The 27,416-nt window shown below is 41.2% G+C and overlaps 1 protein-coding gene across 2 annotated transcripts in view; it reads left to right on the forward strand.

Annotated features, from left to right (window-relative positions):
• Positions 1-27,416, forward strand: part of LOC136404475 (ryanodine receptor 2-like) — a 650,806-nt gene that overhangs the window by 618,116 nt on the left and 5,274 nt on the right. For both annotated transcript variants that reach the window (XM_066383777.1, XM_066383773.1), the window contains 7 exons: positions 4,411-4,541; positions 6,399-6,441; positions 9,868-10,001; positions 14,545-14,605; positions 15,717-15,863; positions 17,914-18,048; positions 26,488-26,644. In XM_066383777.1, the coding sequence (XP_066239874.1) occupies positions 4,411-4,541; positions 6,399-6,441; positions 9,868-10,001; positions 14,545-14,605; positions 15,717-15,863; positions 17,914-18,048; positions 26,488-26,644 (808 nt within the window). The remainder of the gene's footprint in view (positions 1-4,410; positions 4,542-6,398; positions 6,442-9,867; positions 10,002-14,544; positions 14,606-15,716; positions 15,864-17,913; positions 18,049-26,487; positions 26,645-27,416) is intronic.

Below are 27,416 nucleotides of genomic sequence, written 5' to 3' on the forward strand. Positions count from 1 at the left end.
TTTCTTGTGTAAAGTCATTGCCTACGAAAAAGGAGTCAGTATGTTTTGGGACATCTTGACAAATGGAGAAAGATTTTTTCCCGATGTTGAAACTAAAACTTATTTCAAAATAGCATATGTGGCATGTTGAATAAAGGATTATTGAAAAGATTTCTCAAATAAAACTGTTTTTTAAAAGCATGCATTCTGGAACCTTAGTAACATTGTTATATTTTATCACACCCATTTATGTTGCAGTCATATATATGTATCTGTAACATTGCAAAGTGAAACAGTTTTGCATAACCTTTTTATCTTTAATATTTATTTTTTTATGTATATTTTTCTTTATTTTATAATTTTTAATTAATTTATATGGGGTGACATTGATAAATCAGGGTACATATGTTCAGAGAAAACATCTCTAGGTTATTTTGACATTTGATTATGCTGCATTCCCATCACCCCAAGTCCAATTGTCTTCTGTCACCTTCTAACTGGTTTTCTTTGTGCCCCTCCCCTCCCCCAAACCCCTCCCTCTCCCCCCCCACCCCATAACCCCCACACTCTTGTCCATGTCTCTGAGTCTCATTTTTATGTCCCACCTATGTATGGAATCATATAGTTCTTAGTTTTTTCTGATTTACTTATTTCGCTCAGTATAATGTTATCAAGGTCCATCCATGTTGTTGTAAATGATCTGATGTCATCATTTCTTATGGCTGAGTAGTATTCTATAGTATATATGTACCAAAGCTTTTTAATCCACTTGTCCACTGAAGGACACTTGGGCTGTTTCCAGATCTTTGCTATTGTAAACAGTGCTGCCATAAACATGGGGGTGCATTTCTTCTTTTCAAACAGTGCTATGGTGTTCTTGGAGTATATTCCTAACAGTGGTATAGCTGGGTCAAAAGGCAGTTCGATTTTTAATTTCTTAAGGAATCTCCATACTGTTTTCCACAGTGGCTGCACCAGTCTGCATTCCCACCAGCAGTGCAGGAGGGTTCCCTTTTCTCCACATCCTCGCCAGCACTTATTCTGTGTTGTTTTGTTGATGAGCTCCATTCTGACTGGTATGAGGTGATATCTCATTGTGGTTTTAATTTGCATTTCTCTAATGATTAGTGATGTTGAGCATTTTTTCATATGCCTATTGGCCATCTGTATGTCCTCTTTGGAGAAGTGTCTATTCATTTCTTTTGCCCATTTTTTGATTGGATTGTTTGTCTTCCTGGTATTGAGTTTTATAAGGTCTTTATAAATTTTGGTTATTAACCCCTTATCAGATGAATTGTCAAATATATTCTCCCATTGTGTAGTTTGTCTTTTTATTCTGTTCTTAATGTCTTTAGCTGTGCAGAAGCTTTTAGGTTGATATAGTCCATTTGTTTATCCTGTCTTTTATTTCACTTGCCCGTGGAGATAAATCGGCAAATATATTGCTGAGAGAAATGTTGTGAGCTTACTGCCTATGTTTTCTTCTAAGATGCTTATGGTTTCACGGCTTACATTTATCCATTTTGAGAATGGATAAATGAATGGTTTATTTTTGTGAATGGTGTAAGTTGATGGTCTAGTTTCATTTTTTTGCAAGTAGCTGTCCAGTTTTCCCAACACCATTTATTAAAGAGGCTGTCTTTACTCCATTGTATGCTCTTACCTCCTTTGTCAAATATCAGTTGTCTATAGAGCTGTGGGTTTATTTCTGGGTTCTCTGTTCTGTTCCATTGATCTATATGCCTGTTCTTATGCCAGTACCAGGCTGTTTTGAGTACAATGGCTGTGTAGTATAACTTGATATCTGGAAGTGTGATATCTCCCACATAATTCTTTCTTTTCAAGATTGCTGAGGCTATTTGTGTTCTCTTTTGGTTCCATATAAATTTTTGGAATATGTGTTCTATATTTTTGAAGTAAGTCATTGGTATTTTAATCGGTATTGCATTGAATTTATAAATTGCTTTGGGTAATATAGACATTTTAATGATGTTTATTCTTCCTAACCATGATCACAGTATAGGCTTCCACTTGTTTGTATCTTTCCTGATTTCTTTTATCAATGTTTTATAATTTTCTGAGTACAAGTCTTTAATCTCCCTGGTTAAATTTATTCCTAGGTACTTTATTTTTTTGGTTGCAATGGTAAAGGAGATTGCTTCCTTAATTTCTCTTTCTGACAGTTCATTGTTAGTGTATAAAAATGCCTCTGCCCTGGCTGGTTGGCTCAGTGGTAGAGCGTTGGCCTGGTGTGCAGGAGTCCTGGGTTTGATTCTCAGCCAGGGCACACAGGAGAAATGCCCATCTGCTTCTCCACCCCTCCCCCTCTCCTTCCTCTTTCTCTCTTCCCCACCCACAGACAAGGCTCCATTGGAGCAAAGTTGGCCCGGGTGCTGAGGATGGCTCCATGGCCTCTGTCTCAGGCGCTAGAATAGCTCTGGTTGCAACAGAGCAACGCTCCAGATGGGCAGAGCATCGCCCCCTGGTGGGCATGCCGGGTGGATCCCGGTCGGGCGCATGCAGGAGTCTGTCTGACTGCCTCACCGTTTCCAACTTCAGAAAAATACAAAAAAAAAAAAACACGCCTCTGATTTCTGAATATTAATTTTATATCCTGCCACCTTGCTGAATTCATTTATCAGGTCTAGTAGTTTTTTGACTGAGACTTTAGAGTTTTCTATATACAATATCATATCATCTGCAAATAATGATAGTTTTACTTCTTCTTTTTCAATTTGGATGCCTTTTATTTCCTTTTCTTATCTGTTGCTGTGGCTAGGACTTCCAGAACTATGTTGAATAAGAGTGGTGAAAGGGGGCACCCCTGCCTTGTTCCTGATCTTAAGGGCATTGCTTTTAATTTTTGCCCATTGAGTATGATGTTGGCTGTGGGTCTGTCATAGATGGCCTTTATCATGTTGAGGTATGTTCCCTGTATTCCCACTTTGCTGAGAGTTTTGATCATGAATGGGTGCTGGGTTTTATCAAATGCTTTTTCTGCATCTATAGAAATTATCATGTGGGTTTTCTCCTTTTGTTTATGTAATGAATCACATTGATTGATTTGTGAATATTGTACCAGCCTTGCCTCCCAAGAATAAATCCCACTTGATCATGGTGTATGATATTTTTCATATATTGCTGGATCCGGTTTGCTAATATTTCGTTGAGGATTTTAGCATCTAAATTCATCAGGGATATTGGCCTATAATTTTCTTTCTTTGTGCTGTCTTTGCCTGGTTTTGGAATCAGAATTATACTCGCCTCATAAAAGGAGCTTGGAAGTCTTCCTTCCTCTTGAATTTTTTGAAATAGTATGAGAAGGATAGGAGTTAATTCTTCTTTGAATATTTGTTAGAATTCACTTGTGAAGCCATCAGGCCCAGGACTTTTCTTTTTTGGGAGGTTTTTGATAACTGTTTCAATCTCATTTGTTGTAATCCGTCTGTTTAGGTTTTCGGGACTACAGTAGTGAGTCTTAGGGTCTGAGTGCCCCCACCCACATGGCTGAGGACCCCCCCACACACACACCCAGGGCTGGCAGAGGCAGAAGCATGGTTCTGTCAGCAAGGGCAGCTGGCTGGCCACCACTGAGGCCCAGGTGTGAGCTCAGTCTTGCCCGGCTGGGGATGAGGGAACGTGCAAAAGTGGTCAAGCCCAGCTGCAGGCAGCAGAACCGAGGATTGAGGCCTGACTTGGGAACCAGCTCCTCCTGCAGGGGTGGAGCCAAAAGCCCAGAACAGGCGGAGTCCCACTACTGAGCGTGGGCACGCAGTTCCAGCTGGCCTGTGGAGCCAAGGCTTGCAGCCAGTCCCACCAGTGGGCTCCTCCTGCAAGGGCGGGGCGAAAGCCCGGAATCAGGCGGAGACCCGCAGCTGAGTAAAGGTGCTCGCCACTGCCCTCAGGGCCGAGCATAACGCCACCCACGAGGGCGGGGCGAAGGCCAAGGCCACCAAGGCTTGTACACCTGAGCACGTGTCCACAGCCACTACCGTGAAGGAGGCAGAAACCACAACAACAGCCCCAGTGGGCAGGCACTGGAAGCCCATTCCCTAATAACGCCCTAGGCAGCAACAGCTGAGGGGGTGGTGGGCCTGCGGACAGACCACACCTAGGGAACACAGAGGCCAAACCCAGTGGACTCCAGTGGCCAAAACCTCTTTAATATTTAAAAGTGACTTCATTAGTATAAATTATCTATGAACTCTGTGTTTAAAAACAGATGTGTATATATAATATCTATTCTGTCTCTTGTTTCCCCCAAACTTCTAGATGCTTCTTTCTGCCTCAATATAGCTGATGCATTTCCATTCAATCTTTACCTTCCTAGAAGTAACATGGGAAATACTTCCTTCCAAACATTGCTTTGTAGCAATAGTGACCACAGGAGACGCCAGTAAATCTACACTAATTTAACATGTTTACTTGTAGGTCCCGCTGGTTATTTTTAAGCGTGAAAAGGAAGTAGCTCGAAAATTGGAATTCGATGGGCTTTATATTACAGAACAGCCTTCAGAAGATGATATTAAAGGCCAGTGGGATCGACTCGTAATCAACACGCAGTGAGTAAAGAATAGATGAGACCTTTCAATACTCAAAGAATTTAAAACATGAAATACTTTGCTAGGGTCTCCTGCAGCTCTGTCAGAGGTTTAGCAGAGGTGAATAATGGCTGAAGATTCAGCCAAGAAATCTAAAGGCTAAGCACCCTCAACCTCCTGATGGAGGCCATCAGTTATTGCCATCTGTGTTGAAAATTTCTTGATCAGAAGAGGCTTTGAGTCCCGCTCATGGCCCTGGTGGAACTTTGCCCCCACTACTTTATGTTCAGAGAAGGGCGTCGCTAGAGTGAGACCTGCAGTACAGAGCGCTCTCATCCGGGAGCACAGAAGAAGCAAAACTGTTCATTAAGGTGGGAGTTGTAGCATTAAAGGCAAAGAAACTGAATTTCATACTTTTTTCTTCTTTTTTTTCCAAGTGAGAGGAGGGGACATAGACTCCTGCATGTGCCCCGACCAGGATCCACCTGGTAACTCCTGTCTGGGGTTGATGCCCTGCCTCTCTGAGGCCATGCTTACAATGGAGCTATTTTTAGCACTTGAAGCAGAGGCTCCATGGAGCTATTCTCAATAGCTGGGACCAATGCACTTGAACCAATTGAGCCATGGCTGCAGGAGGAGAAGAGAGAAAGAGAGAAAAAGAAGGGAGAGGGGTGGAGAAGCAGATGGGCACTTCTCCTGTGTGCCCTGACCAGGAATTGAACCCAGGACATCCATACACCAGACCGATGCTCCACCACTGAGCAAACCAGCCAGGGCCAAATTTCACACTTTAATGTATCTACATTGCATACTGTCAGTTGATGCCATCAAGCAGCCTGGCATGAAACTAGCTGAGCATTATAATGTGTAAAATAGATGACAGGAAACATACTTTTTCAATGCACTAATTATGTGGCCTTGTAAGATCAAGGTGCAGGCTCCTGGGTCCTGTGCCTGGTATAAATCCAGCACAAAGTATAATTTTCCACCATTGAAAGTGTTAGTGGTGCAGTACCTGTAGAGGAGTTTATAGTACTCAAGAGGGAAATGCCATCTTTTTATTGTGATTAGTTTTGTTGATTTTAAAAAAGTTATTTCTAATAGGTTTTGGGTTTTGAAATGGGGATAATTACACTGTGCACAAAAATTAGAGGATATTTTATTTCTTCATATTCATTTTGAAATATCCCTTAAGTATAGTTTGTGGACAGTGCAGTGCATGTTGGTTCTAAATGCTCGTGTTTTGTCTAGCAACTCTAGCTGTTAATACTAAATCCAGCTGTCTGTGCCTCTCGATGAGCTCCATTAGTCAGAGTGCTCGCTCGTACTTTGGTTCCATGGTACAGGTTTTCTTGAGGATAACTGGTGCATGTGAGATTTTTCACTTTGTAGGAAAAAACAATGAAAGATTTTTAGATGCTTTAAAGACACTTGGCAAAGCAATCTGTATATTGACATGTGGTAAGTAACTAAAAAAGAAGTCAACTTGTTAATAAATATGCTCACGATCTTCTCCATTAAAATGTTTGCCCAGAGCGCTTTTGTGAGTCATATGGGCAAAAGTAGGTTTACAACTGTGAGTACACGAAACAGGATTTATTCTTATATTATTTATTGGTTATTGTATTATTTATTTGTATTAAAACCACAAACCTGCTTCTGCCTACCCCTCTATTTATATATTAATATTTAAAATAATATGTGATGTACCCATGATGTAGAAAAATTGTAGGCTAAGATGAGAAACAGTCATTCTAATTTTCATAAATGAAAAAATGCTTACATATTATTTTAAGTATTTTGTATATTCCAAACACTGTTGTTATATATCATTTTTTTTAAATGATACTTTTATTTCTATGCTTTTATATTTTTTAGGTCATTTCCCAACAACTACTGGGACAAATTTGTTAAAAGAAAGGTAATACTTCTTAGAAGGAATAAATTCATTATTTTTTTCCCCAAAGTGCAATTTAGATTTGAATTGATATGGCTTATATGTTGAATGCGATCCTGGGGTGTGCCTTCTCTGCCTGTTAATGACATTTCAAAGGGTAGTAGAATTGAATGTGAATTTCAGCAGCTACAGAATAAATAAGCTTTGCTCCATCCACCTGTGCTCTGACTTAGGCGATTCCACACACAAGACCTGGTAGGAATGTCTAAAAAAGAAGTCAACTTGTTAATAAATATGCTCATGATCTTCTTCATTAAAATGTTTAATGGCGCACACATATTAACAAGACCTGGTAGGAATGTCTGCTGAGATTGCTGAAGGCAATCTCAGTTAAGACAACTGATGAATCACAGGGCAGGCAAAGTTGTTGCTTGGCAACAGAGAACTGCATTTTAAACTTTAAAGATCTTATTTTTGTGAGTTTTTATTCTTCTGATGCAGATTGCATCAGAGGGTGGTAGAGAAAACACTGAGACAGAGCTCAGCTGTGGACTGTGTCATGAAGCTCTGAGTGGGAAAGTCGTGGACAACCTCTGGTCTACCTACTGCACAGGATTTTAATGCTGATCATGCTCTTAATGAACCAGTGCATGCACCAGAACCTACACAGTAAAATATTACCCTCATTTTCTAGCCCCTTGGCCCCTCAATGGCCTGACTGGCTCCATCACCCCTGCTCCGTGATGAGCTGAAACTCCATCATGCAGTCTGGCAGGGTGGCCACGGGTACTGGGGGGAGGAAGTGGTGGTTTCCCCTTTGGTTCCCCAGGTCCGTGATGCTCACATGGTGGCTGGTGACAGGCAGCACAAACGTCTTGCAGCCAACCTGAGGGCAGCTGTGAAGCTTCCACCAGGAGTTTCAATCAAGTACATCATTGAGCATGTTGACTTTTTTTTTTTCATTTTAGAGGGGGGAGAGAGAGAGAGAGAGAGAGAGAGAGAGAAGGGGGGAGGAGCAGGAAGCATCAACTCCCATATGTGCCTTGACTGGGCAAGCCCAGGGTTTTGAACTGGCGACCTCAGCATTCCAGGTCAGTGCTTGATCCACTGCGCCACCACAGGTCAGGCGACTTTTTATTTTAGTAACAAGATTTTCTATTCGAAAGAAGCAGCATCTCTGTTGATTTTTTTGGTGCAAGATTTTATCTCCTCATGACCTGGCATTTTGGGTAACACTGAACAACTGCTTAGGCAAAAGCTTTGAAAGAATAATTTTAAAATAATTTTAAATAGGTAATTTGAATATTTTACTTTCATTAGTTAACAGAATATTGAAGAAGCTTCTGCATTATTAAGCAAGAGTTTCTCTGAATGATATTATACAGGGTAGGGCAAAAGTAGGTTTACAGTTGTGCATGTGGAAAAAGGACAATAATAAATAATAATACAAGAATAAACTCTGTTTCACATACAACTGTAAACCTCCTTTTGCCCACCCCCGTATATTTAGAGTGAAATAAATAGATAAACTGTAATTGCAGCTCAGACTGTTCATGGGCCTCCTGCTTTAGTACCCAGCATGTTCTCCAGGCAATGTGGAGAGAATACGGCCCACAGAGAACCTCCTTAGATTAGTCTGACTACTCTTAGTGCCATGAGAATAATTCAAAACAAATAGTTTTCCTTAACCTAAATAATCTGTGGTCATAGGCTTTTTAACTATGGTCATAGGCTTTTTAACTACCATTATTCTTTTATGTTTTTTTAACCTAATTATGCACACCCAGAAAAGGCCATTTTTTATTTCTGCTAATTTTGTCTTTCTATCTGTGTATTTTTTTTCATTCTTTAACTCTCCCCCTTTCCCTTCTTCTTTGTATTCCTGCTCCTCTTTCTTGTCCCATTTTGCTACCAATTCTCTCTCCTCCTGCTTTTTGTCATATGACTTTCCCTGTTTCTTCCCATTTTCACTGTTTCGGACTTCTAAGAACTAATCTGAAAACAGTACATGTGCAAACCCAGGCAAACGTGACACAGGGACAGGGGGCAGGGAGCCAAGGGGGGCTGCTAAGAAGTGATTTTAGGGACACATACAGAATGTATACTAGATAAGAATTAAACTGAGGACCAGAGGACGGTGACACGCTTCCATGTCCAGGTATTATTGGAGATTTGCTGGAGTCAGGATAGTATGGAGAGGGTACCATTACTGTGACGGCCAGCCCAGTGGTGTGCAGTGGTCTGTGTAGAAGGTGACGGCTGGAGGTCTGACTCTGCATGGTGCTTCTGGACTCCATGTCGTCCCATGCTTAGCATCTCTGAGCATGTTACGTTTTATAAAATACATTTTTTTATCCATAGAACAAAATGCTAGGAACTCAAAACTTACATATTATGATAGTCACATGAGGGAAAGCATGTCAAAATTTTTAGCATAATTCCTGGCACAAAGTATGAATTTGGTAGATGTTTCTTTTGTTCCATTCCCTCCCACTTCTTTACCCATTTACTGCAGCCCACCATCTTCCTTCCATATGCTTTCCTCTCTTGAATTAGAAACCCTGTTACTCAGATAGGTTGTATTTACAATGTTGTAAGTTTGCTTAGACCTGAAGCAGTGTGATCATAGGAGATGAGCCATGTCAACAGGTGGTCATTGGTGCCAGTTGATTGCCTACAGGAATCTCCAGTTTCTGTTAGAGTAATCAGTAAACTTTATTCAGTGCAAACAGCTCAGTTGTGATACAGCATGGCTATAGAAATGCTCAGTCGTGTTACAGCTCAGTTATGAAGCAACCTAGGTGTGGCTCTGGGCTGAAGCCCCTCTCCTGCTAGAGAGCTCTGCCTTGCTCTGGTCTGTTCTACCCTGCTCCACTCAGCTCTGGTGAGATGTCTTCAGACCCTGCCTCTGGTCTCAGACTGGCTTGACCTCATGTAAATGAGGACTCCAAATCCTTGCAGTTTTATTGGTCCAAAAAGTAGTGTCCTGATTGGTTGGTCAGATGGAGCAATCTCTGATTGGTCAGTAAAGATACTGATTTGGTTTATAGCTGCAGAGCTCTGATTGAGTGGGAAAGTCAGTCCAATTCGTTGAAATAGAATTCCAGCAACTGCTTTATAAGGGGCTGGCTCAGGTAGCAGGAACACAGTTCAGGCAGGCAGTTCAGTGCAGACTTCTCCCTGAAGGACAGTTGGCATGAGAGGCCCCTGTACAGAAATGGCTGCTAGACCGTTTTTTAAAATTTGAGCTCAGTTAGACCACTGGGAGCCCTTCATATTAGGTATTTTCTTTCTCAAGGTCCACAGACATAAACTAGATTTTTAAGTAAACTTCAAAATAAGACAAATATATCATAACTATAAAAATAATTAGATGTTGTATGCACAAACTTAGATGATGTGAGGTTACTTAATAGTTGAGGCCTTTTTTTTTTTCTTTCTGTGTCCAAGGTTATGGATAAATATGGAGAGTTTTATGGCCGGGACAGAATCAGTGAGTTACTTGGCATGGACAAAGCTGCTCTGGACTTCAGTGATGCCCGGGAGAAGAAGAAGCCAAAGAAAGACAGCTCCCTATCGGCCGTGTGAGTGTCACCTCTGCTCTGTCCCCAGTTGAAAGGAGAAAACGTGACTACAGTCTGAAGTTGCAGGACCTTGGTTTCCTTGCTTTAAGTGTAGAGGAGTAGAGAGACGACAGGAACACAAAGCATATGTGAAGTCTCCTTTTATACCTCTGGCTATTTTGAGCTATGAATGATTGAATTTTTTCTATTAATTTTTGAAGGTGCCTTTTTCATTATTTACATAACCCCCCCCCAAAATTGTTCATAATTTGATATGCCTTTTCTATTCTTAAATGCCACCTAAGTCAAAGTAAAACGTATGCAAACCTGCAATATACGACTATGTCTTCCGATACTTCTTGTTTGGAAACAAGTTAATTTTCTTAAGTTTTGAAAAAAAGAACTCTGTAGCCTTTTTAATAGAAATGTTCAGAGTTAATTTTATTTAACCATAATTATTGTCTTTTATTTAAATAGCAAAAATGTTGTATGTCAGAAATTCTACACTACTGTGTTATTATTTGGAAAGTTTACTTTAAGTTTAGGTACTTTTAATATGTTGCTTGCATAAAATAATAATGTATATGATATACCGAAGAATGTAAACCAGTTGATTGATTTACATGCACTCATACTACGTGCGTATGTGTGTGTGTATAACAATTTTAAGCTACAGTAATAAATATTCAATATAAAGCATACATGCTTTTTAAAATATAATTTCTTATTGTAACCACTTAATGATTTTAGAAGAATCATAATCGTTATCTTCCCTTAAAAACATATTTATGGTCTCAGTCAATTAGGGATGTGATTATTTTGATGAAAAGGTAGCAATTTAAGCAGTATTATTTTGTCTTAGATAACTATTTTAGCTAGTATTTAAAAAGTGTTTTGGCTGACCTGTTTCATTGGTCATATATTTTTTTTATTTATCTGAAAACTTGTTAGAGCTACTTGGGTCTTTAAAATAATGTGCACCCTGTTAAAAAGTAGATAAACAAATATCTGACGGCAATTGAATTTAAATCCAAAATATTTCTTGTTTACTTTAAGAAAACAAATGTGGTACTTAAAGACTATGTCACTGTAAATTAAATTAAACAGGTGACAGTCCTCAGGAGCTAAACCCCTGTGCTAGAATCTCATTGAAAACAAGGACTGGGGCATGTGTTAGTAGGAGTTTCCTACTAACATATGGATCCCTTGTAAGCAATGTGGACTTAAATAATTTTACTGCATTATGTATGTTCCATGGACGTATTTGCGAGTCTAGAAAAGAAGGTTGAAAAAACATCAGAGGAATGCTTAGACTATATTTTTTTACTATGAATAGTTTTAAATTAGTGGAATTTTTCACTGTTTTACATAGAAAGTGTTTTCAAATTTGACTCCTAGCACAGACCCAGGAAATTAATGTGGCATTTATTAATACCTTTAAATATGGATGATAATATTGGAAGCATGAAGATCTAGTAAATGATGTTCATTACCAGGAAAATTTTTACATGCACTGTTCTTTTATAAGGATGCTTGGAAAGATCAAGTTTTAAAAGATTATCTGGTTTCCATATATGAGTGTGATCTTAATATGAAGAATTGGGTACGGGAAGATTCATGTATCTATTTGTGCATACATTCATCTATCGGTCAAATATATAGGGCTTGATGTATACATACTTAAATAAGTGGACAGCTCTCCTCCTGGGGATAGAATGGCTGCCAGCAGTCAGAAAGTGGGTGTGCTTTATTTGTGTCTTCATGGGGTAAAAGAGGGAGATCATATCTAAAACCATTTAGCAGAATTCCTCAGCTTCTGGCTTCTAGCTGCTCCCTGAACCAGCGCATTTGCCCAGGGACTACCCTGCCCTGATTGTCTCAGATCAGCCACATGCCACCCAGACAGCCTCACTGTCACCACCTACCATCATGGCATCCCCATTTGCCACAGAGAGGGTATTAGTGATGTTGATAGCAAACTTGTTACCCTAATGTGTGAAAGGGATGGAAAATTACTAATCATAAGAATAATTTTTAAGGCCCTGGCCAGTGGCTCAGTGGATAGAGTGTTGACCAGGCGTGTGGATGTCCTGGGTTCAATTTCCAGTTAGGGCACACAGGAGAAGTGACCATCTGCTTCTTCTCCTCCACCTCTCCCTCTCCTTTCCCTTTTTCCCTCTCACAGTCAGTGGCTTGATTGGTTCAAATATGGTCCTGGTTGCTGAGAAGGGCTCCAGGGCTGCATATCAGACTTTGACACTAAAAATAGCTCGGTACTTGAGCATCAGCCCCAGATGGGGTTGCCAGGTGGATCCCAGTTGGGGTGTGTGTGAGAGTGTGCCTCACTATCTTTCCTCCTCTCACAAAAAGGAAAGGAGGGAGGGAGGGAGGAAAGGAGGGAAAGAATTGATTTTTAAATAAAAGCAAAAAGCTCCAACAGGAAATTCTGAGTCCTGGTAAAGCCTCATTTTGTTTCAGGTTGTGTTCATGGGGAAGCCTCATGCTTTCCATTCACTGCCCTACTGTCCATTTCTTACCATCTCTTCCTTTTTCATTTAAGATTTCTTTTACGTTAGAGGAGGGGAGATAGAGAGACAGACACCTGCATGTGCCCTGACCAGGATCCACCTGGCAACCCCTCTCTAGGGCTGATGCTTGAATGAACAAAGCTGTTTTTAGCACCTGAGGCTAATGCACTTAGACCAACCAAGCTATTCTCAGTGCCTAGGGCCGTACTGAAACCAACTGAGCCACTGGCTACAGGAGGGGAAGAGGTGGAGAAGGAGAAGAGAGAGGGGAAGAGAAGCAGATGGTCATTTCTCATGTGTGCCCTGACCGGGAATCGAACCTGGGACATCCCTATGCCAGACCAATGCTATAACCACTGAGCAAACCTGCCAGAAAAAAATATTCTTATATTGAAACTTATTTTAAATATTCATGGAACTTTAAAAAATGTTCTTTAATAATAAAATTAATTATAATGGAAGAACAACTTACCTTTCTTAAGATGAAACATCCTAGGCTAAGGTAAATTAAACCTAACTATTGGGGGAAAAGTCTCCCAAGAAGTCAGTTTTGATCAGCGACTGCTTATTCTAGCACTTATAATTTAAGATTGGCCTAATTAAAATAAATGACTAAAGAAGCAATTAAAGACTAAAACAGTAAGTCTAGAGAAGCTCTTTAGAAAATAATACTAATAATATTTCATAGTTAATTATATCATCTATCATATTAATTACCTGGAATACTGGAAAGACCAGCAAAGTTATCATAATTTCTAGTCCATAATATAGTGGCAAGTTCTAAAAAATGAGAAATTAAAAAAGTATGTTTTAATTAATGCAAATGTTAACATGCAAATATCATGAATATTTCGTTAAGGTTTATTCATTTCAGCCTGACCAGGCAATGGTACAGTGAATAGATCATCAGACTGGGGCGCAGAGACCCAGGTTTGAAACCCTGAGGTTGCCGGCTTGAGAGTGGGCTCATCCGGCTTGAGCCTGGGGCTCACCAGCTTGAGCGTGAGGTTGCTGGCTTGAGCATGGGATCATAGACATGACCCCATGGTCGCTGGCTTGACCCCAATGTCACTGGCTTGAAGCCCAAGGTTGCTGACCTGAGCCCAAGGTCACTGGCTTGAACAAGGGGTCACTCGCTCTGCTGTAGCCCCCCAGTCAAGGCACATATAAGAAAGCAATCAATGAACAACTAAGGAGTTGCAACAAAGAGTTGATGCTTCTCATCTCTCTCCCTTCCTGTCTGTCTGTCCCTATCTGTCCCTCTCTCTGACTCTCTCTCTTTGTCAAAAAAATAAAAAAGATTTATTCTTTTCATATGTTTATTGAGATGTTCAGTGGTAAGATGACATGCTTGGCAACAGGGAGCTCAGAGATTAATGAAACAGAAACACACACACACACACACACACACACGCACGCACGCACGCATGCACACACCCTGCAGCTAGGAAACTGCAGGGATGTTGTAATGGGAGGGTCTGCAGAGTGCGCTGGGGACCAGGGAAACGCCAGTGCCGTCTTGCATAGAGAAGGTGAGGTTTCTGGAAACTAAAGGAAACAAAACCAAAAAGAAAACTCCTTTCACTGGCAAAAATCAGTATGGTCGTAAAGTATCTGTGGATGTTTATGCAAGTTTTTATTAACTGAACTAAAAATTATTCTGTTGGAATGTAGTTACAAATGTATAATACAAATTAGTGAGGAAACTTTGGATGAAGAGTTTCTAGGAATAATTATCACATACAATATGAGATGACCTTGTATTTAATATGCTAAAATAAAAGGTGAAAAAGGAAAGACTTTTCTTAAATAACAGAAGATGAAGGTGGTGCCATTGCATTTTGTTTGTTTTCCAAGAGTCTTCTTAGCAGAGCATCACAGCACTCTAGGAACACAGGGACTGGAGAGGGCTGGCTCTTCCCCTGGCACCTGGGGTGGAACTAACACCCTGGGATGGCCCAGTCTCTTGCATGGCAAGTCAGTGCGGTGTCTGCTTGATGTGCGTGCCCACAGACTCCTCTTCTTTGTCGTTCCAGACTGAACTCCATCGACGTGAAGTATCAGATGTGGAAACTAGGAGTCGTTTTCACTGACAACGTAAGTCTGCCTTGTTACCATGCAGCCCCTGTCCTCTGACCCCTGAGGTGCTGGGCTTCCACAGATGGGAAGATGTCACCTATTAAAGTTATTTGAAACCAATTAATTTAGTACAGGCCATAGCTGGGAAAGATCACAGAAATATGTGATCCATCAGCCCATTTCTCATTCTATTTCATTCAGTAGCTGAGAGATTAAAACAGTATTTACACAAGAAAAACACTGAGATGCAAATTTATGTGCATTTTTATTTAGGTTTCAGTTGGGTGATGGCACACTTTAATGTTTTATAGATGTTAAAAAGAAGAGTCTAAAAACATAAAAAAAAATTTTAAGCCTCGCGATAAATTTTAGTTTCTCCCAAATTAAATAATTAAATTATTGTGTTCCTCCTTCATTTATCAAAGAGCCTCAGAGCCTGTGAAATAGACAAGGGCCCAAGTGCAGTAAAAAGGGCACGTGTTACTGAAAGCTGCCGACAGCTAGTCCCAATGTGCTATCCTGCTTGCTCAGTAGAGTCACAATTTGATTCTTTGAATCTTCAGTTTCAATAATTGTTACTATAAATTACTTGCCCCTGTTTGCTGGCTGTGGGGAGTCACTGGAGAGAATCGTGAGAGTTGGCTGAGACGGATGTCAGCCCATGAAGAATGTTTGCTGTCGGAGGTCAGCCATCCTCTCATGACCGCCTCTTGGGTGCCCGGGCACAGCTCGTTTATTAACTCTCACTTTAATTTTAGCATTGACTTTTATAGTGAACGTGAGTTTTCTTCTACCAACTGGTGACACTGCCAGTCCTCCTGCCTCTGCCCCACCCCACCCCGCCATGCGCCCGACGACGGAGAGGAGATCCTACAGAACTCTCCGACCTCTCAGATCAGACGTGCACGCCTTAGAACTGCCACCTGTTTTCTGCAGCTGATTTCTTCTTGAATAGGGAAGCAGCTCCCTGAGTACAAAAGGGCCTGGTTATAAAAACAGAGTTGTATAAATTTATAGTCTAAGAAGATGAAGTGGAAGGAGTGATTATGATTGAACAAAATGAGAGTAGCTTTGGTAACAGTCACGGGTTCTGTTTTCTGATGTCCTTGTGCCCGTTTTGCCTTAACAGTCCTTTCTCTACCTTGCCTGGTACATGACTATGTCCGTTCTTGGACACTATAACAACTTTTTTTTTGCTGCTCATCTTCTCGACATTGCTATGGGGTTCAAGACACTGAGAACCATCTTGTCTTCAGTTACTCATAATGGTAAACAGGTAAGAATTTCTCTTTTTCTCCTGCAAAAGCTAAAGCAACAAGTATGCCAACAAAAATAAAACCAGACCTCAAAAGATAATGTACGGTTTTAAAGATTTTTCTTTATTTTTTATTTTTTTTTGAGCAGAGTCTCTACAGTGTTCCTCTTACAAACCACGAGTGTTAGTGGTTTGAGAATCACCTGAATTGGCATTCAGGTCTTGGTGACTGATTCGCTGTGTGACGTTGGATAAATTATTTGACATTTGTCCATCTCAATTCCCTTATTTTATAAAACGAATACAGTAAGAGTCCCACCTCTTGGATGTCTGTGAAAATTAAATAAAACTGTAAATGTGGAGGTCTTAGCTCCGGCCCTGAACACCCTAAGCACTTGAGAGACTCGTTATTTTGTTCCTAGTCAGGTTTTTGTTCCTTTTGTGATGGTAGGGAAACATGAGGTGCTGTATTCCTAATTTAATGTAATATTTTTAAACTGGATATTCATATGATCTTTTTTCCACTTTTAAATGGAACAAAAAGAACAGTTATGTCTGAAATTGACACGGTCATACTATTTGGAAGAAGACTGGCTGAGTTCCAGAAAATTAACTTAAGTTCTAACGAAACCCAAGTTTTGTTTATTTTTAACAAACTTATTTTGTAAGCATGCACTGGGTGGTGACACATTCTATGTTAGTTATTTAGGTCAGCTGAGTTCTTCTTTTCCAGAATCTTATAATCCAGTATACTTTTAAATCAGTGCTCCTCAAAAAATATTGAGCTGTATCCCCAGTAAATTCACATTAGCAGGATCTCTAGTTTTCTAAATTTCAGCACACTGATCTTATATTTGTCACTTTAGTTTCTGAATCTGAATGTGACATTCCAGTGATAAAGATGCACGACGCTGATTCACCAGTCATTAAATTGGTTTTGAGCCCCCAACATATTTCAAGAACTGGAGTTGCTGAATCTGTACTATATTTCACCCAAAAGGTCTGGCACTCCTTAAAACTAATTTCTAAACTTTTGCATGATTGTGGTTTTACTCTTTGAAGTACCAATTTTTCATTTGCAGAAATCTAAAACACTTAATAGCCCTTATTGGTAAACATGCAGAAATTTCCAGTGACTTTGTACTTAATGTATAGACATGAATTAAGCCCTCTATTGAGATCACATGTTTTATCCAGACAACTATGAAGTGACTTTTTAAAGGACTTAATATATGCCACCATAGTAAAAATGTAGGAATGTGTTGTTATCTGAGGAAGAGAACGTAAAAAGTAAAGCATTTCACTTTGTTTAGAATTTCAGTTTACCATAAATATATTGTCATCGACTTGGTGAAAGTTGTGTATTTAACATACACATATTCTATAAAAGTATAGTTTGGCATTAAAGAAAGATGATATAGAATTGAAAGAAGACCTTTTAAACTGTGGCATCTAGTTACACAGCGAAGATACTGGCCTTCAGAATAGTGTTGGGTACCAGCTGTCAGTGCCTTTCACTTTGATCTCTGCCTTATGTTAACAAAGCAAGACTTTTCAGTTTTATTTTTAAAATATTTATATTACACACTATTTTTAAAATGTGTATTTCTAGATGATAGAGGCAGTACACATTTCTGTTTGGTTTTGAGATGTGATTGAAATAAAAAATGATTTACAATCTGTCATTATAAATGAGATAGTGTTAATTAGGAATGCAAATTATTTGAAGGAATAAACCTTATAAAAAGGAAGAACTTAGTGTAGTATCTACTGTCAAGTATTTAGATGATGAAAAATGACCATTTTAACTTGCTTATTATAAGTATTTATTTGGATTTGAAATTAAATTAGTTTCTATTCTAGCTATTGTAGGCATTTATTAGCCAACTAAGTAGTCAAGTTTTACGAACAATAGTTTGACAACTTGATAAAGATAATATGAAAACAGGTTCCCCCTGTGTGGCAGGAAGAGTCCAGACCGAGTCCAGGTTTGTGCTGAGCTGTCCCTGCCTACGGAGATGCCGCGTGTCTCATGTTTCTAATACATGTTCAATGTCACATTACTTTCCAGCTTGTATTAACCGTTGGTTTATTAGCTGTTGTTGTATACCTATACACTGTGGTGGCGTTCAATTTTTTCCGAAAATTCTACAATAAAAGTGAAGATGGCGATACACCAGATATGAAATGTGACGATATGCTCACGGTAAGTTCATACTTTGAGGTCTCGTATGAACAAAAAGAATGCCTCCTCTCCTCAGTCTTGAGTAATTCGTGTAGGTATTCTTTAGCAGTGCAGAGTACAAAGTAGGCACACAGTACAAGGTTATGCAGGTCTTGAAAGAACTGACAGCTGTCACTTTGTGAGAAACGTAAAGGACCGATTCCGCTGGTGCTGCACACCTGCCTCCCGCCCTGGTGATTCGTGAGTCTGAGGGAGGGCTGTGTAAGCCTGGTGTTCGTCTGCTCCAGGACAGTAGGTGGAGTGACTTCCCTGGGGAACATTCTGAAGCCTCAGTTATCTGTTCCCCTTAATGACTTTAACTGAAGTTAATGAAGTCCAAAAATATAAGCCTTAGTAGAACTGTTAGTTTTGTTTTTATATTGAGTATCTGGCTTCAGTTACCTTCCTCGTCATGTCTAAAACCAGCAGATGTTCCAGCTGTCACGTTCCATCACTGTTCTCTGACCTGCCCCCAACGTTGGAAGGTCACTGACCACAGGTGAGATCTTAGGTCAGGAAGGGGAGTTAGGTGGAACACACCTTCAGGTAGGAAAAGATGCCTCCTTCTCCTTCACTGAGCCCGCAGTGAGATGCTCATGTAAGTGGGGTTGGTGGTATAAGTCCCAGAGACTGACACAATTATGCCAAAATTACTCTAGAAAAAAATAGACATTCCAAGAGAGTAATGAGAGAACTAATATTATAAAGACTGATAATTAAGACAGTTTTTGAACCACAGAGTGACAAATCAGTGGAACAAAATAAAGTCTAGAAATAGACCCAGATACACATGGAGATTTAAAATATGATAAAGGTAGCTTTTGAAATCATGAAATGAAAACTAGCTCAATAAATGGTATCATTGGTACCATGGAAATACCATTTAGGGGAAAATAGATAAAAATGGATCAACCTCATTCTTTAAATGAAAATAAATTCTGAATGGAACAAATACTTCAATGCAATAAAAGGAAACAATAAAAGCTAGAACAGGATTTGACCTTTGAAATAATAATAGTAATAATTTTTAAGTGGGGAAAGGTCTTTCTGAGTATTACGTAAAACCGTAGGATCCACGAGAGCGTAAAAATTTCCTTTCAGAAGGAACAACTGTAAGCAACATCTTAGACAAATGACAAACTAGGAAGAATATCTTCAGCACTGTAACAGAGGGCTGGTGTCCTTAAGTTACAGAGACCTTGTCACATCAGTAACAAAGAAATGAGCCAATAGAAACATGAGCAAATTACATGCCTAGACAAGTCATAGTAAATAAATTCAGTCAGCTTCTAAGTATGGAAGGGAGCTCAGCCTCTGTCATAACTAGAGAAATGAGGTACAATCAGTTGCCACTTTTACCTGTCAGGTTTGTAAATATTAAAGTTTGTTAATACCCAGACTTGTTGAATTGAAGGAAAAAAGTAGCATTTCATGAATACTTGCTGGGAATTTAAATTGGCAATTTTAGAGACATTTTACAGTATCTGTTAAACTTGTAAGGTGCTTAAGCTGTCACCTGTCAGTTCCACTGCTAGTAATTGACCTAAATGTTGATTCACAAACACACCTCTGTATGCTCAAGGATGTTAGCAGCTATCACAAATTGGAGATCATCTAAATGATCATGAATAGAGTCCTGATTGAGTCAGTCATGGTAAATTCATATAATGGAGAAACATGCAGCTGTTTTAAGGTAAGACAAACATACATATTATGTTTAGTAGGGGGAGGGGGAGAAGTCAGACCCCTGAACGGGATTGTGTAGGGTCCTAACTGGATGAGACTGCATACACACTCACACATGCCACAGTGTATATAGTAGATACACTAGAATTGCATAGTTTTTTGAGAAGGAAGTCTAAACTGTTCACAAGGGATCCTACAGGGATGAGGACCACATATCCAGGAGAAAGAAGACCTATATTTGAACTTCGTGGATTAGTCTGCGGGCCGCACAAAATTGTTCGGCGGGCCGCGAGTTTGAGACCCCTGAAGCCATCAAGATTTGCTTTTTATACAGGGGTTGGCAGAAGTAGGTTTACAGTTATAAGTATGAAAAACAGGTTTATTCTTGTTTTATTAATTACTGTATTTTTTGTTTGTATTATTTAAAATTACTATACCATTCTTTTGAGTTAATAAAGCTATCATAATAATCATAACCTGCATGTCTTTTCCACATAAACAACTTTACACCGACTTTTGCTACCCCTGTATTTAGGTGCTGTATTAGGGGCATAAATGTTTACAAGGGTTATATCCTCTTGTTGGATATACATATCATTATGTAGTGTACTTCTTTGTCTCCCACTATCACCTTTGTTTAAAAGTCTAATTTGTCACTGCTACCCCAGCTTTCTTTTTCATTTTCAAATATCTTTCCCCATCTTTTTACTTTTAGTCTGTGTCTGCCTTTGTTCTGAGGTGGGTCTCTTGTAGACAGTGAGCATCTGCATCATGGTTTTTTATCCATTCAGCTTCCCTTTATCTTTTGAATGGAGCATTTAATCTATTTACTTTAAAGTGATTACTGATAGGTACCTGTTTATTGCCCTTTTATTATACAGATTTATGCTCCTTGTCTTTTTCTTCTTAAAAAAGTTTTTTTTTTTAATTTATTTATTTTTTACAGAGACAGAGAGTCAGAGAGAGGGATAGGCAGGGACAGACAGACAGGAAGGGAGAGAGATGAGAAGCATCAATTATTAGTTTTTCATTGCGCATTGCAACACCTTAGTTGTTCATTGATTGCTTTTTCATATGTGCCTTGACCGTGGGCCTTCAGCAGACCAAGCAGCCCCTTGCTGGAGCCAGCGACCTTGGGTTCAAGCTGGTGGGCTTTTGCTCAAACCAGATGAGTCCACGCTCAAGCTGGCAACCTCGGGGTCTCGAACCTGGGTCCTCTGCATCCCAGTCCGACGCTCTGTCCACTGCGCCACCGCCTGGTCAGGCTAAAAAAGTTTTTTTAATATTTTTTTTAATGCTGGTTTGGTGGTGATTACCTCCTTTAGAATTTTTGTTTTTTGTCTGGGAAACACTTTATTTTTCTTTCAATTTTTAATGATAGCTTTGCTGGGTAGAGTTAGTCTTGTCAGACAACCCTTATTTTTTGCATCTTACTAATGCCTGTGCAGTGAGATTTTGAAAAGCCAACCATTTTTTTCTTGACATGCTTTATTTTAATAAAAAATACAGCTAAACATTTATCACAGATTACATCAAACTATAAATAATGACATTCTTTCTGCATAGTAACCAACACTGATATGTGTGTTTGAATTTTCAAATGGATTACTTGTAATCCTTTAAAGTGCAGGTTATTTAAGGATTTAAGCAAATCATTTGATAAAGGATATTTCTAGTAAGTGAGTAACATTTAAGATGATGTATTTGAATAAATCTTTCAAAAATCAGAATTCTATAAAAGCCAAATTTCCTTGTATTGTAACAATAATTAACCACAAACTTAATTGCTGAGGAGTAAGAAGCTCCTCTTATGAAAAGCAACCAATTTTATCGACTACTTACTGTTGTGCTCATGAAGTAGGAGCTGGTGAAACCCAGTAACCGCAGGACAGCAACATGGTGTAGGAAGTGGCAGGTTTAATTTCTTTAATTCAGTTCTCGAAAGAGAACCTTTGCTTTGAGTTGGTCTCTTTTGCATTTTCTTTCATCAAGTAAAGTCCAGCATTCTAACCAAGCTTGTTTTTCTTACATCTGGTTGTATTTACATCATCTTGGGTTTTCATTGCCTGCTGTTTCAGGCTGTTTCTTGGGGTCTGAAGGGACGTTTCAGATTTTCCCAAAGACAAGATTGACCCTACAGTGTTGCAAACCTTACAGCAGGTGGCACTGTCATTGCAGCTTCCTGGACTCAGTAACAACATTTGCATTTCTTTACTTGTTTACTTAGTTATTTAGGATCATGGTGTTTTGAGCCTGGGAATCTAATTAAACCAGCAGTATCCTGGTTTAGAATTTGAAGCTCCTCTGGAGCATCATAGGAGGAGACTGTGAGAAGTGATCTAAAGTCCCAGACAAAAGGATATTAAAGCTGGGGAGCAGAGAGACTGACTCAGCATATATGAGGGGCAGAGGTGGATTTAACCGCAGGCACACCTGGCGCACACCCTGGGCCCCGACTTCTGAAGGGCCCCACAAAACCCCAACTTTACACTTTTTTCTAATGACACCAAGTTTGGTTTCATATGTGCAATTTTAACATTAATAGTACATAATATTTTTTATTTATTTAAAAATATGGTTAACATGTATTTTTATTTTCCCTGTCTCTCTTTTTTTTAAGGGGCCCAATATTTTCTTCTGCGCCTGGGGCCTCAACTGACCTTAATCCATCCCTGATGAGGGGCCATCTATCTTGAAAGGGGGGGTGCTCACCTTGCATGCACAGAGGAGTCACCAGGGCAGCCCTTAAAGCCATCCTGGACCCTGGAACCAGAAACTGCAGGGAAGATATCAAGACCTCTGTCTTTTGGAAAAAGCTGTCCAGGTCACTGAGATAGAAAGTCAAGTCCTGGCCCAGGGAAGTGAACTGTCAGGTCCTTGTCCTGTCACTTCCTTGCCTCGCCTTCCTCACAGATAGTGTCTCTAGTTCATTCTCTCACTCTCTCTTTTCTTGCCAAGACAATGATCTTATAAGAACCTTTGCCAGCCCACCAGAAGCTTGTGGTCATCCTCATGTTTCCTAAGGGCAACGTGAGCAACGATTACCCGAGATGAAGCAGCTCAGGAGGCAGTCGGGGGCAGCCCTAGGATCGTAAATACTGAGAACTGACAACTGTGTTTGATTCCTGTAGCACCAGCCACCCTCCTTCATTATTATCGAATTATTTGAACAAAGTACATTTTTTGTTCTTCAGAATTACTCCTTTCCATTCTCCAGCTCTTGTCATCCAGGTTTAAGCTGATTCTGAGAACAGGAAGGCGGATGAAAGGATTTCGATTTTCTAACCTGATGGCCAAGCTGCAGCCTCATGTTAGTGGGTGTTCACACTCTGTCTCCGTGCCTCCGGCCGCCACCCATTTGCTAGTTCTGGGAGAAGCAGGTAGTAGAGGATATGGGTGGGGAAATCGGGATAAAAATCCCGCAGGCGTAGTGCTCATTTTACCCTCTGTACGATGGTATGTTATTGAGCCCCAATAATCAAATCCACAGACTTTACCTATCTTCTCAGCATGGCCATCTGTGTGGTATTGATATATGGTGGGATCCCTTCCACAAAACTCCTGAAGTTATCACAGAATGAAGGGGAGCAGGGGCGTGACCAGGTGAGGCAGGATGGCAGACAGGAGATCTGAGATGACACATTTTTTTAAAAAGCAATTTAGCCTCATCCCATGGTTTTTTTCTTCAGCTCTACGTTGGAGCTTAAGAATGACTCATTCTCTTGAGGACAGACTCACATGAACTAAGTTCCTAGGAGTGTGATGTATGCGTCAGAAGACCAATGTCCTGCTTGTTAAGAATTCATGCAGCAAGTCCACACATTCTCTTCCCTTTGGAAGAACTCTACGAGAAAAGCCAGATTATAACCCAAAAGTCTGAGTCAGAGGAATTAGCCAGAGGAGTCAGCTGGATGGTCTTAATCACATGCATATCAACCAGGCAGGGCCTGGCGAGCCGGGACATTTCAGGGCCACTGTGGATGTTGGTGTGGGAACCTGAGAGCCAGAATTGGACCCAGAAAAGAGCTAGGCCAGGGCCAGGTAGATTGTCCAAGTTGAGCCCTCTGCCCAAAGAGGGGATTGCAAGCAGGCAGAGTACAGTAAGACCAGGCAGGTTGCCCCATTAGTTCGTTCAGTAAAGAGTAGGCAGCTGCAGAAATGATGCTATACCCATTTCCTGTGGCCACAGCTACATTCATATGAAGACAGATTTGAAAAAAAAAATCCCAATTTTTGTTAATAAGAAATGCGTATGCTAAAAACAATCCCAACCGTATGCAAGGATGTACAGGGAAGATAAGATTTTTCTACTCTGTAGGGTAAACAGCTGTGTTAGGCTTGCTCATTGGTTTGCCGGCTGCAAGCGCTTTGCCTGACTAGTGTGTGAGCATGTGGCAGCACCATGTCTGTATAGTCTGTGTGAGGCTATTGGTGCTTCCTTTAGGGCGAATTGCTTGCCTGCCACTGTGAGGGGCCATTTTTTCTGTTTGTTCACCTGCTGCCATGAGAAGCAGTTTTCCCTGCCTGTTTGCTCATCCGCTGTTGTGAGACTTTATTAAACAGAATGGCTCAACACTTTCCGGCTCTGCAGTTTCTCTACTGTCTGCCCAGATCCAAAGTGGACCTGCCTGACCTCGGCCACCGGCATCACACCCACCCACTGCTATTTGTTCCAAGCACTGTTTTAGACCCGCAATTCTAAGAAATTAATGTTTAATTTTTTTTTAAGTGACTGCCTTCATATGTTACTTCCAGGGACTCATTCTATCAGTGTTTTAGGGAATCTGAATGTTCGGGTCTCCAGGAGACCCGATGTGTGGTCAGGTTCAGGCACCAGCAGCTTTGCCAGCTGTCTCTGGAAGAGAGAGCCGTCAACCGGCTCGGAGCAGCTGGTAGTGGGCAGGGGCATAGCTGCCCCATGACACTCATTGTTCGTTGTGTCTGACTGACAAGCCTCTTTTCTAAGTGACATAATCTTTAGTTGATTCTGCTGATTGATTGCAGGCATTTGGATTTTCCTATGTCTATCAGTACTTAGCTGTTACACTATGAGCGTCTTGGTGTTATCTTATTGTCTGTTCTTCTCCTGCACTTTTGGTTTTTAAAGTGATCTAAGGATCTGAAGTCTGTGAGTTAAGGCCGTGAGGTCTGTTTACTAGCCACTCCTCCCATTGTGATCAGCAAGTACCTCTCATGCACTGCCCATGGTCTTAGGCACTGATGGTCCAGCAGTAACCAAAGTAAGTCTTGTTGTATTGGCCAATTCTTGTAGGGTGAGATATATAGAAAAACATTAAATAAAAAATGAGCTGGACATACCAGTCTGGCATTCAGAAAATTCAGACTTCATTTGTAAGGAGCCATTCTTTAAAGTAATTGGCACAGAAATGGTGGTTAAAGAAGAAACTGGAAGGTCTCCAGTGGAGGGTCCTAAAAGAAAAAAGGTCCAAGAACCCAGTCCTGGGGCGATAGTTCATGAAGAGTTGGGGACATGAAGCAGCACAGGCCAAGGAGGCTGGGGGTGGGGGGGGACAGCCAGAGACAGGAGACAGTCAGGGTATGGCATCTCAGCAGAGAAGCTGTGCCAGCCCTTCGCCCCTGGGTCACTGCAGACGGCAAGCAGTCTATCCTGAATTGGAGGGTGACATTGTTGGGTAAATCAGTGTCTGGGACAGTCTCAGGGTCTTCATGGAGGAAGGATTATTAATTGAGGGCCTAAAGGGTGAGTAGGAGTTGGATAAGAATGGAAAGGAGGTTGCAAGGGAAGGTGAATGTACCAGTGGAGGTCCCGGATAAGGAGTGTTTGTTGGGAGGAGGCGTGAGTCAGGTAGAAGTCGGCGCTCGGGAGCAGTGAACGGTGAACTTGGAGGGGAGAATTGTGGCTTAGGAGGAGACTCAACCTGGAGGGCGTACACTTATCCTGAATTTGGAAAAGCATAGAATGCTTTAAGCCAGTGGCTCTCAACTTGACATGATTTACCCCCCAGGGGACACATGGCAACATCTGTCCACATTTTCACTTGTTAGAGTGGAGTTCTATTAGCATCTAGTGGGTAGAGTCCAGAGAGCCTTCCAAAATATCCTATAATGCACTGGACAGCACCCACACCATAGAACTGTCCAGCTCATGATATGACCAGTGCTGAGGCTGAGATGCTCCCAAAGCATCTGCTGACCTTTGTTTCTGCTGTGGGCACTGCAGTGGGGCTGACCATGGGGCCCTCGTGTGGCAGGCTCACACAGTGAGCGGCTTCTTCCTTCCGTCTTTCCTCTTCATGCTGGAGACTGACGTGGAAAACCATTTCAACATCATATTCATATAAGGTAGACAAGGGGAAGGTTAGCGTTACTGAGTCTGGTTTTCTAGCATAATTTCTAAGACTTCACCTTGTTATGCACTGGGCTCTTACTTCCTCTTTGCTATATCTGTTATGCTTTAAAAAAGAAAAAAAATTGAGCAATGCAATTAAATACAGTTTTGTGGTCCTTAATGTGATCTTAAAGGAGTGCCTCATCCCAGATGCTGGTGCGGTATTCTTCATGTTCTGCCGAGTGTGGCAGAGGAGTGAGCAGGGCATGCTGAGGACAAGGGTCTGCATCACAGTCACAGATACTGAGAATGCAGAGACTGTTGCTTCCCAGAAGGAGGACTGGGGACCCGAGAGAGAACCTGGGGCTATGGAATGCAAGGATGGGCAGTGTCCTTCACAAGTGACCTGTCTCTCCCCCCCCCAGTGCTACATGTTCCACATGTATGTCGGCGTGCGAGCTGGAGGGGGCATCGGTGACGAGATCGAGGACCCAGCAGGCGACGAGTATGAGATCTATCGGATCATCTTCGACATCACCTTCTTCTTCTTTGTAATTGTCATCCTCTTGGCCATAATACAAGGTAACCAGGCACAAGAAGAGCTAGGATTTGAGCCACTGTGTCCCCAGCCACAGAGGGAGGGAGGACACCAGGGGTTTTCTGGGAGGGCTATTTCTTTCACTTGAAATCTGCAGAGGGAGAATCAGTGGCCTGGGGTCCTCGGGGGTGGGGGAGAGGTGGACCCTGCCTCTCTGTCCCTGCCACTGGCATGCTTGACAACTCCAGTGGGGAGTCAGTTAACCTCTTTGGGTCTATCAAATGGAAATTATACTAGCCTCTGAGCTGTAGGGTTGTTGAAAAAATTTTTTTTAAATGATGCAGCTTGACCTGTGGTGGTGCAGTGGATAAAGGCATTGACCTGGAAGGCTGAGGTTGTGGGCTTGAAACCCCAGGATTGCCTAGTCAAGGCACATACAGAAAGCAGATACTACAAGTTGATGCTTCCCGCTCCACCACCACCCCCAATTCTCTCTCTCTCTCCTATCTCTAAAATCAATAAATAAAAAAATTTTAGGCCCTGGCCGGTTGGCTCAGTGGTAGAGCATCGGCCTAGCGTGCAGGGGTCCCGGGTTCGCCAGGGCACACAGGAGAAGCGCCCATCTGCTTCTCCACCCCTCCCCCTCTCCTTCCTCTCTGTCTCTCTCTTCCCCTCCCGCAGCGAGGCTCCATTGGAGCAAGGATGGCCTGGGCGCTGGGGATGGCTCCTTGGCCTCTGCCCCAGGCGCTAGAGTGGCTCTGGTCGCGACGGAGCGACACCCCGGAGGGGCAGAGCATCGCCCCCTGGTGGGCAGAG

This window comes from Saccopteryx leptura, chromosome 1, assembly GCF_036850995.1.
Source record: "Saccopteryx leptura isolate mSacLep1 chromosome 1, mSacLep1_pri_phased_curated, whole genome shotgun sequence".
Lineage (NCBI taxonomy): Eukaryota > Metazoa > Chordata > Mammalia > Chiroptera > Emballonuridae > Saccopteryx > Saccopteryx leptura.